Genomic DNA, 12,147 nt, shown 5'->3' on the forward strand with positions numbered 1-12,147 from the left:
GTGGGCAGTGACTTTGGGCGTGCCGGAGAAGACGGTGCCAAAGCCACCATGGCTGAGTGGGAAAGAGAAGGAGTTGGTAGCGCAAAGGAGTAAGTAGGAGAGGCGGTGGGGAGGGTAGAGTTGTTGTTGGTGATGGAGATAATGGTAGGAGCTGGCGCTTGCGACGACAAAGGAAGGAGAAGAAAAAAACTTGGAGAAGGAAGTTAGCAGCTTTTAACAACTGAGTGAAATGTATTCATTTAAAAAAAATAAAAAAAAGTTATCCCTCTATTTTATGTGTAATTTAAAAAAAGACCCCATAAAAATAGATATTTTGATTTCGATACTTTTTGGCTGACTGGTGCGCCAAAGAGTACCTTGGCGTTTCCGTGCGCAAACTACTCCTGCGTACCGAATCCGTGCCCCTGTATCACACTCCTCTCTTCTACTCTATCACTATCAAACCTTCTCCTCTCCTCTCTTCTGTCCTGCACTCAGCTCAGCCACTCTTGTCTACATCATTAACTCCTCATGAATGGAGTCTCAAAGTCAGGTTGGTTCTATATCTTCACTATTTGGCTTCTGCTTCTACTGTTTTTTTTGAAATTTTTAGTAATTTTAATTTAATCTTAGTATTTGTTTTGAATTGTGGATTTGCTTGAAAACACTACTGTAATCATGTTTAGTCTTTTATCATTCATAATACACAATTTAAGTGATAGTAGCAGTTGCATCCATTAATATTGCGAGTTTCTTATAAAAGGAAAATAATTTAGCTTTCATTATTTTGATTAAATTGTTTGGAGTGTTACTTTTTGCTTCTAGAGTTAAATGTTGTAGTTTGAAGACTGATGATCCAATATGCATATATTAAACTGTGGTTAGAAAGACAAAGTTACTATATTATGTTGAAAATGTAAACTCATTATTAAAGTGCAAAAATTTCTATATGCTGATTTTTATTTCAAACATACTAACTTCAATTATAGAACGCTTATTTTATAGGAAGCATTTCAAGTGCACCGGGAGTACCGGTGCACCAATTGTTTTAACCGTTGATCTGAATTATAAAAAATATATATAATATATATTAATTTAGATCAACGGTTAAAACAACTGGTGCACCGGTACTCTCCGGTGCACTTGAAATGTTTCCTATTTTATATAACCCTTAATCTGCCGCTGCCATCCACCGCCACTGCCACCCCTCCCCTCTCCCCTTTTTCTTGTTGTGCTTCGCCTCCCTTCCCCTTTTGCCCCCAACCCATCCCCTTCCCTTTCACTGCCAACCCTTTCCCTCTATGTTGTTTGTTCCCTTTCTGCCCCACCAGCCACCCTCACTAGTCATCGTTTCTCTCCCCTTTTGCCTAAACCCTCTCCTCTGCCACCATATTGTCAAGGTAAATTTGGGGTTTAATTTTTATTTTATTTTATGTTATTTTTTGTCATAATTTTTTATTTCCTGTTATATTTCTTCTTGGGTTAATATTTAGTTAAAAACAAAATTATGTCACTTTTTTTTCAAATTACTTTATTGTTTTTTATTTTACTTAATTGACTATTTATTTTATTTCACTCTTTTCAGGTATTAAATTACTTCAATTAAGTTGTGCAGCATTGACATACAGCAGAATTTAATTGAAAAATTAAAGCGTTTGTTTCAAAGACAGTAAAATGCAGCATTTACGACAGAAGAATAATTTCTAATTATTATGAATGAGATTTGATATCTTGGTTAAAGACCAAATCAAGTTCGAAAGATAAATGAAATATAGATACTTGGTGGCAGACCATAAAAAAAAGACTTCACTTGAAATCTTATTTTTTTTATTATCTGCCACCAACTATCTACATCCCCGTTATCTTTCGAACTTGATTTATCCTTTTAACCAAGATGCCAAATTCCATTCATAGTAATCAGAAATTATTTTTTTTTTTTTGAGAAATGTAACAAATGTATTCTCAAGATGTTACTGTCCTAGATGTTACATTTTACATGTCTTTGGTAAAGAGAACTTCACAGTGGGAAGAAGGAGAAAAAAGAGTTGGAGCCGGCCAGTGGTGAGTACAACAGCACTGATGGATTCTGAAGAAGTTTGGTGAGTTTTTTTCTTTTGGTTTTATGGTTCTCAAGATTACCAAATTAACTCAAATTCAAAAATTGCAACCGGAGTAAAACAACTTTGTAACTTGTTGGATTCACTTTAAAATGTTACATTGTATTCTCACAATGTATTGGTTCAAATCTTCAATGCATTAGTATTCCTTTAGTTTAATAAAGGAATGAAATCAATGTTCAATATCCCCACCTTCCGAAGATGTTTTCAAGGGAATTTTTACAAGTCTTATTTAATCCTAAAGATGCTGAATAGGAAAAATTTTACAGCTCGCCTTCTCTGAATGATTCTAGAATTGGTACCAACTTTAATAAGCTGTCACTTTCTTTTGGATTATGTTACTTATGTTAATAAAATTTAACTAAATTGTGTTTTTGGTACATTCAAGATAGTTTGCCATATTCCATAAGGATTCTCCTATAATCCGCAATTTAAAATTGTGACAACTTCAAAGTTACTAAGGGCCTGTTTGGATAGGTTCACAAGTTACTTTTTTTTTTTTTTTAACTTTTAACTTGTGAAAAAGTATAGTATTAATGTCTGGTATAATTTTCAAAATCAAATTATAGCTTTCTAAAAAGTTATTTTAGTGCTTATGTAGAAGTTAAAAAAAAATGAGTTCTCTCGTAATGAAATTTTTTTTATCACTCTTCTCTTAAAATAAGTACTTTTAGAACAAAAAACCAAATACAAAATAACTTATTTATAAGTTATTTTTTAAAAGGAGCTTAATTAAGCTGTTTACCCAAACTGGGCCTAAGAATGATGTTGAATTGATTATGGATTGGAAGAACACTTCTACTAAGCAAACTTGAGATTCTTTTCATGCTAGCTCGTGTTCTGCGTCAGGTTTGTTCCATTTCCATGAATCAAGGTCTAGTTTGAATGATTGAACTTTTTGTTTCCTTAGCCTTTTGATTTTGTTACAAGGATGGTAACTGCATTCCGGCTTTGGTTGATCTTACTTCTATGAGGGATGCCATGAAGAATCTTGGCAGTGATCCTAATAAGATTTGTCCTCTGGTATGAATCCAAATAGGTAAAAACTCACGTGCAATTGTGTTCATATAAAGATGATAGTAAGAATTGTTAGATTGTTTGATATGTTTGATTAAACTATCACCTAACTATTCTCAATTATCAACTTCACATTAAGACAACTGCATCCGAGTTTTCATCATCCAATTATTTAATCACTTTGCTAGTAAATGCATTTAACATGTTTTTGGTTAATTAGGTTTAGCTATTTCATTCAGGTTGATGTAGCAAGATCAGATGATGCATTTCAAGCAAATATGGAATGTGAGTTCCATAGGAATAGAGAGAGATTTGGTTTCCTTAAATGGGGTTCGTCAGCTCTCGATAACATGATTGTTGTTCCTCCAGGTTCTGGAATAGTCCATCAGGTAAGATATATGTCATTTGTAGAATTCTGTGCGTAGTTGGACTCAGAAATGAGAGATTCAACTTAATTTGTAGGTGAATCTTGAATACCTTCGACTGGTGGTTTTCGAAGCTGATGGGAGTAGGCAGCAATGCTTGGCCAGGTTAAGTATATATAATAAAGGTGGTTTGTTTTTAGATATAAATCAAGATAAAAGTTCCATGTTATGAACTATTTGATGCAGCTTATAGTTTTAGTAGTATAATCTGATTGTGAATTACATCTCTCTGAATTTTCAAATGCTTATCTTAAGTTGGCTTTTTTAATATTTGAATCAAATGTGAATTACATGTCTGTTTTCACATTTTTCTAGCTTTGATGATCATGATAAGTGCACTCACATTTTGGTGTGACAGCCAATGACTATGATCTTTGTAAAACTCTGAAATTGATTACATGTCCAAGTTTACTTGGTTACAGGTTTCAATGATCGAATCATATTTGCAAGCGAACAAGTCAAGTTAGTACTTAACAGAAGTTTCGGATTTCTATGATCACGAAATCTTTGCTGGTTTTCCAGTATCATGATGAAAGAGTATATATATCTCAATTGGGAGATGTTGAGTCCTATGTTTCCGGGCCTAAGAGGTAAATACATAGCTCACAAATATTTCTATACTTGTAGTTCTATACTCAAGCATGGGAGTGTTGTGATTGCAGCCATTAGAAGTTGCACTAATACATCAAACCCAAGTGTTATGCTTTGTGCTGGCCTTGTTGCAAAGAAAGCATGTGAACTAGGACTAGAGGTTAATTAATCTCTGGTTGATTCAATCTTATGATTGTGTTTCACACTTGTTCTTGATCATAAGATAAAGCAATGGATTAAAACAAGTCTAGCTCCTGGATCAAGGGTAGTTACAGAATATCCGAGACAAAGGTTTTTTATACATATTGCCTATGCTTTTGTTATTAGTTGCATTTATATTTGAATAGAAGTGCATAAGATATTTATATTAAACTTTATATACAGTGGCCTGCAAAATTATTTGAACCAGCTAGGCTTTCACACTCAACTATGGTTGCACAACTTGCATTGGGAATTTCGAATAAGGGTACTTAGCGCAAAAGTATTTAGTACATGTCAATCTGCATAACTTTGTTCATAAGATTGGTCTAAATTTAACAATATTCAATGCAAAAAATGTTAACATGCTTTTTTTTTAACTACAATGATAATTTGCTTCTCAGGTTGACATTGATTTTAGTAAAGAGCCAATTGAAAATGGAAAGAATGTGTACTTAAAAGATATCTGGCGGAGAACTAAAGAGGTCTGAGATCCGAGGTATCAAGAAAAGTGAATCATGGAAATGAATTTATATTAGGCTGCGTTTGGCGACTGTTTTAGAATCACGGGACACGCATTTTTACATTTAGTGTCTCGAGAACTAAAACATGCGCCAAACAGGCCTTAACGAATGTGATTATTAGCATTTGAAAAATATTGTTTGTTATGCACATGTTAGGCTCTTCAAACTTATGTGCTTCCTGAAATGTTCAAGAGAATGTATGAGTCTATTTCAAAAGGGAGTCTAATGTGGGATCAGCTTTCAATTCGGGCTTCTCCTCTCTATTCATGGAATCCAAACTCAACCTACATGCATGAGCCTCCTTAGTTCAAGAATATGACAATTCTACTATGCATATACTCTTTATAGTAGGCATCATTTTAATATTCGTATTTTCTTAACCATTAATACATATTATCTTTATCTTGTTAAACAATAATTTAAATGTATAATTAATTAATAATAATTGTATTTTTATAGGAGTGACATGAGAATGTGATATGTTAATTTTTGAAACATGGTGGTGCAGGTGGAGCTGGCATAGATAGTTATCCGCAGCTTGATTAAGCAATGAGCTCTTTGTTCTTATGCTTCCATTTGCATGTGTATACAAATAAATATAATTTACCTTTTTTTTTAAATAAACTATGTAAATATGATAATGTCAAATCCGTGTGTTTATTCCATGTCTAATTTCCATTTTTATTAGAGTTTTTTTATGTATATGAATATATTTATCGTAATATTTATTCGAATGATGTTTTATTTTTTGTTCGTCTCCTTTAAGCACTACTATAACGAAATTAGTTTTTATGTTTATATAATTTTATTAAATTACTAATAATTCATTCAACTTAATGAAGTTAAAAATTAACTGTGGAAGTTTTGTGTTGTAGTTTAAATCAATTGAATATTCTCAAAAAGAGTATATATAAATCAAAATACATATTAGTTATTTACAAAAGATAATTTTACTTAAATGTGATGGATATTTATATTTGTTTTTATTTTTTTAAGTGTTAGGAATGAACTATAACTCAAATAGCATAGTCTTCCCATACTTAATTAAAAGGTTGCGGGTTCGAGTCTCCTATTTTTGGTTAAAAAAAAAGTGTTAGGCCAAAATATGAATTTGGATCTAAGGAGGCATCATTTTCCTATAAATAATGAAAAAACAAAAAAAAATAAGAATGTTTGTCTTTTTTGTTTTTAATATCAAACTATAAGAATAATTAATAAACAAAATAGGAGAATATAAAAATTGTGTATCTGAATTTTTTTTTTTGTAATTTACCATACATCTCCTTATTTACAATTTCTTAAGTCTTAAAAATCTGTCACATTTTTTTACCATAAAAATAATTATATAAACGATTTAAGATTATTCAATTAAATTAATTCCTTATTATAGGGACGAATTCAATTAAAACCCATAGAATTGAAATATCTTGTTTTGCACTGAATTTTTTGAAAAGACAAAAAAATTGACATTAATCTTAGTTTATGTATGACAAAATTTAAACTAAATGACATTACATCTGATAATATTAGGAATTTATATTTAATAACAATTGTCTGTAATGATATTGTTTGTCACCAAAATGAGCTAGTTGTGTTCTTCTAAGTTTATGGCTAGTTAAATTTTTAACATAATCAGTATATACATCTAAATAGACGGTATTATTATTATATAATAAAAATTTATTTCATTATTTTTTATTCTTTTGATCTAATATTTCTTCTTTTATCATCTTCCTGAGTTTTGTTTGCTTTAGCGGTATCTTCCCAATCAATAGAATAAATTTTGAGTGGACGAACCTGATTTAATATCACGTTTGATTATTAATAATTAAAATAAAAATACGTATCATCAATATAATTGTCACGATCGTTAATATAGTAATACTTAATTTATTGTTTATTAATTGGTCTCATTGATACAATGAATTGATCATCCTTTCATATACTTTATAACAGTTAAAATCCTTTCTCCTATAATTTTTTGTATATATGTATTACAATATATTTTAATAGTATTTTGTATATTACTTTAGCATTAAATAATAATACATCCCAATTAAGATATACCTTTACATTTTATTAGTTTTAAAAATTTTATTTTTATAATAAATGTCCATGTCAATATAAATAGAAAAAATCAAAAAAGAGTGATAATAAAAATGAAAAATTAATAACGATAATAATATAATAAAAGAGTACGAAACAATATACATGAAATAGTAAAAATAACAATAACTCTACGAAGAAATTACTCTTATGATAGTAAAAATAATGATAACTACATATGGGTTATTTTGGATTGCTCTTATAATAGTAGAAATAATGATAATTGCATCGGTTGGTTTGGGTTATAGCTAATGATAGGAGTCAAATGAAAAAAATAATTAGACACCAAGGTAGCGTTTGTTTTCGGGGGCAGGACACGGAGACATGAACAATACTTGTTTAAAAAGTGTTTGGAAGTAGAGACATGGACAGTGGACATATTGTCTCCGAGACAGTTTCTTATACTTTTGTGTCCACTCTTTCACGAAGGACAATGATGGACGGATTTGAAAGAGTGGACACGGACAATTTTATAAATTTTGTTTTCCTTTTTTTCCACTATTATCCCTTCTTATTTTTCCTATTGCGTTGTTCAGAGATAATTTTTTCTTCCTGTTCTTTCTCTATCTCTTTCTTTTTCAGGTATTTCTGTAGAATTTTTTATTGGGGGTAGATAATTCTTTTCTTTTTATCGTTTTACTTTAATACCATTTTAACCTTATATTATATTATTTGATTTGTAATAAAAATAATAACAAAAATAATTAAACTTAAAACTTTTGAAAGATAAATATTATCAAAAGTAAAATTGATCTTTTAAAATGTTAAAAAATAATTTTTAAATTGTAATTGATTTTATATAATTTAAAGAAAAATCAGTTTTTTATAAAGAAAAATAAGTTTCTAGATAAAAAGATTAGTGTCTTGTCCATCGTATCCAAACACAATACACAAAAGATAATTTTTAGTGTCTCCGTCCTATTGTCTCCGTTTCAGTGTCATGTTCTGTCCTGTCTCTAGAAACAAACGCAGCCCAACTTCTTATATCTCTTTTAATTTATCAGGTAACTAATAAAATAAAATATTACTATTTACAGTATAAATTAAATTAGAAAATATTTAACTTGTAATATTATAATTGGAGAAAATAGTTATTATGAAAAAAATTAAAATTGTCAATCATAGAATAGCACTATTTCAATTCAACCTTGTGAAAAAAGAAAAAAAAAATCGAATATAAATTTATTAGGTATTAAATAAAATAAAATAAAATATTATTAACACTATAAACTAAATAAAAAAATACCAATACTTTTAGAATTAAAAAAATTAGATTTTTAAAAATAAATAAATTTTATAAAATAACTACTATTGTACGGAGAGTGATTGTACATAGTTTACAGAGCATTACTCACCTCAAAATTTTAGTGTCCAAATTTAAATTTTAATATTATCTTTTATGATATAACTTTTCCCCTGCATCCGTCAGTTACGTTACATAAAGAAACCACCAGTTCCAAAACCACAACTCATATTCTCTATCTCATTTTCATCTCTATTTCAGTAATGATTATAAAAAAATTATGTGTAACTTTTTCTTCAATTCTTTACTCTATCAATTTATTTTTTTTTCAATTTTTTTTTACTTCTATTTCCAATTCAGAATACACTATGGAACAATTATTATTAGAATAAAAAAATAGTTATTATGACAAAAATAAAAAAATAGTAAATAGAAAATCGTAGAAAAAATAGTTATTATAATAGAAATTAAAGTTGTCAATCGTGCAATGGAACCATTTCAATTCGAAAAGAATAAAAGAAAATCCAAATCTAAATTTATTAGATATAAAATAAAATAAAATTACATAAAACGTTATTATTTACCATATAAATTAAATAAAAAATTACCAATATTTTTAAATAAATATTTTATACAACAACTGACAAGCAGACTCACTGAATAAAAAAAATTGGACATCAAACTCTCATATTTTCTTTGTATATTGTTATGTTGTTATAGTATAAATAATAGTTTTGGAATTATTTAAATATTTTAATATAAAATATTTAATATTGTCATAGCTAAAAAACTAAGAGATAAAATTAATATTTCTTCTAAGAATGATTATTTTTAAAATTATAAATACATAATAAAAAATTAGAGTACATTAAAATAGTACCATAATAAAAAAATTCAAAAGATAAAATTAACAAACTAATGGAATATACATATACAACTAATCAATGTTATCATCATTCAAAATATTATTTGGACCAATTCTAATACTTGAATATCTAAAAACAGAATTTTAACATATAAATAATATTTTTTAAATTTCGTAAATCTTTTAATATAAATGATTTAATATTGTCTGGACAAAAAAAAATTAAAAAATAAGATTAATATTTCTTTTAAGAATGATTTTGATCAAAATTATAAATACATAATAAAAATTTAGAGTACATTAAAATAGTATCACGATAAAAAAATTCAAATATTAAATTAATAGTGTAAATTTTTTAAGTGAAACAATTAACAATCATAATACACTATATTATAGATATACGTAACATAGTAGTATAATAGAAATAATTGAAAGTTTACTAAGTATGAATTAAAGCTTTTAAAAATGATAATTTATACCCACTAATATTATTACCGTTCTATCTATTACTTAGATTTGGGCCAATTTTATTATTATTATTATGAGTATCTGAATATTTAAAAGTAAATTTATTATTGGCATGAGACTAATGTATTTTTAAAAGCTATTGATGTATTCAATAATATTAATAAGAGATGAGATGAGAAGAGAAAAATGGGTAAGAGGTGACAGGTGAAAATTAGGTCAAAATGGCCAAGTGGAATAACGAGAATTTTTTAGAGATGAATAACTGACATTAAGTGGAAAAGTTAATTAAAAAGGATAATATTAAAAAAAATCTTGAACACTAAACGCATATATTACAATTATATATTGTTATAGATACATGCACTGTTTATAAGGCTTATTTTTTTATATAATTTTTTTTAATATTTTTATTAAAAATGAGCTTATTTAGTGTAATTATAAGTAAATGAATATTACAGGTGATAAAAATATTTAAAATTAATCAAATTCGAATAAAATCGATCAACCCAACTGAAAAAAAAAAGACATTTTGCAAATTTTTTTGTTAGGAAAAACTCTAACAGACTCGGTCTTCTGAAAAAATCCTAAATAAACAGTAACACCCCTCACTAAGAATGGCAAGGTTCTTAAAAAATCCACAAAAATTTACTCGTAGGAATTCGTTTGTTATATGGGAAGGGGCAGGGATAGTGATACTACCCTTTCCATGGGAATTCGTTTTATTCTTGTTTTATATATAAGAAAGTATAAGAAGCCAATGACTTAAGTATACAATATGTAAAATAGAAGTTTAAGAAATATTAGAGATATGACTATTAGTGTTATATTGTCTTGTCAGGTAATATTTTTGGGATGAGTGGTTTAAGATATGGTATTAGAGTTTTAGTTTGGGTTAACGTAATTTAAGCTTTTGCAAACCAGAGTCATAAAATTGATTTTGATGATAAGTTAGTTTGGGTTAACGTAATTTATGTTTGGTAATCTTTATATCAAAATTGATTATAGTAAAATAAATGTTGTTTGGATTATATTACTTGTTCATACCTTGGCCCAATAATAAAGGCCCAGGTCCAAATAAAAGACCTAGTTCAGAGGATTGAGCCTTATTAAGCACCAACCTTCACACTAAGAAGTCGGGACGGAGAATAGTTGGCAGATAAGCACTCATTCAAATGAGTAACTGTCCCTAAAATCTCTCTAACTACTTTATCGAGCCATATCTTAACCTCCCTAAGATAATGGGACGGTTAACACCCTAAAAATATGGCACTATGTGGTTATTGGTTCACCTCTAAGCCCAATACTCTCTAGACCTGCTCACCCTTGCTAACTTAGGCATCGGAGTGTCTTTGCAGGTACCACCCCCCATTCTCTCACGAGCACAAGTCGGAAGGAGGCTCCAACGTGCAAACTAGCTCGGAAGCCACCATCCGCCGACGATTGGGCCAACCAAAGCCATCCATCTTATTAATCTCCGGTTACCCACCGTAACACTACTCAAAATCACTTTTAGATGAAAAATTACTAAAATAGACATCAATTTTATATACCTGCAAAATCAGAATACTATAAAAAATATTTATCATATAAATAAAATAAATACAATAAAAAATAAAAATATAAAAGAGAGTACTATAAATTTTTTAATGTCACACAAAAAGAAAATATTCTATAATTTTTTTTAGTATCGTCAGTACTCTTTAATTTAGTATTATTTTAGACTATAAATTTTTATTATTTATGACTCTATTGTTACTTATAATTAATTTTTTATTTAGTTTGTCCTTTTTTATAGGATCATAATTTATATTAGTCAAAATTTTGATAATAAACGTAGTATTATAATAATTACAATTACAAATTTTACAAATTTAGAATAAAAAATAAAAAAATTAATACAAAAAAATAGAGTACATCAAAGAATAGAAAAAAAATTATACAGATAAAAAATAATAAAAATTCCATAAAACCAACAACATATATCATATGAACAAAAAAAACCATAAAACGTAATTTATGATATAAGTTAGTTTGGGTTAACGTAATTTAAGCTTTTGCAAACCAGAGTTTGCATAAAATTGATTTTGATGATAAGTTAGTTTGGGTTAACGTAATTTATGTTTGGTAATCTTTATATCAAAATTGATTATAGTAAAATTCATATGAATAAAATTAAATAAAAATAAAAAAATTTTAATTTGTTAGTGATTGAAATAAATCTGAACGATTTTGATAAAAAAAAAATGGAACTAAAAAATTATGAAGAAGTAGAAAGAACTACAAAGAATGACGGTGAAAATAATAGTTACTAGTATCATTCTTATAGAAGAAAATGAAGGGTAGGGTTGTTAAAAAAGAAATATTTTAGCTTCTCCTAAAAGTGAAATATGAAAACGCAGAAGTTACAAATTTGAGCTTCTCCTAAACGTGGGTTCAGAGGCAGAATCAATTCTGCGTTCACAAAGATAAAAATTACCGAACATCAAAGTAAAACTTTCAAGAAGCTCAAACGGGCTTCTCTCCTCTCCAACGTGTTTGCCAAACACACCCTTAACCCATTGTACACATTGTACGCTTATATATATAATATATATGTATGAGAGCAAACCCTAGC

At 28.3% G+C, this 12,147-nt stretch overlaps 1 protein-coding gene across 14 annotated transcripts; it reads left to right on the plus strand.

The window, feature by feature from the left end:
- Positions 1-382: 382 nt before the first annotated feature.
- Positions 383-5,541, plus strand: LOC130940550 (aconitate hydratase 1-like). 14 transcript variants are annotated; one of them, XR_009070319.1, is made up of 9 exons: positions 383-532; positions 1,565-3,135; positions 3,353-3,502; positions 3,576-4,128; positions 4,201-4,420; positions 4,514-4,595; positions 4,732-4,826; positions 5,008-5,198; positions 5,360-5,539. XR_009070319.1 is itself a non-coding variant. In XM_057868718.1 (8 exons), exons 2-6 carry the CDS (start codon positions 2,922-2,924, stop codon positions 3,968-3,970), a joined length of 345 nt encoding a protein of 114 aa, XP_057724701.1. In that variant the 5' UTR covers positions 383-532; positions 1,565-2,921; the 3' UTR covers positions 3,971-4,128; positions 4,732-4,826; positions 5,008-5,346. The 14 variants fall into 14 exon arrangements, 1 of the variants encoding a protein (XP_057724701.1); XR_009070324.1 differs by lacking the exon at positions 5,360-5,539 and having other exon boundaries at positions 3,576-3,643; positions 3,961-4,128; positions 5,008-5,346; XR_009070326.1 differs by lacking the exon at positions 5,360-5,539 and having other exon boundaries at positions 1,565-2,078; positions 3,007-3,135; positions 5,008-5,346.
- Positions 5,542-12,147: the final 6,606 nt, after the last annotated feature.

Source organism: Arachis stenosperma, chromosome 7 (assembly GCF_014773155.1).
Source record: "Arachis stenosperma cultivar V10309 chromosome 7, arast.V10309.gnm1.PFL2, whole genome shotgun sequence".
NCBI classification, from domain to species: Eukaryota; Viridiplantae; Streptophyta; class Magnoliopsida; order Fabales; family Fabaceae; genus Arachis; species Arachis stenosperma.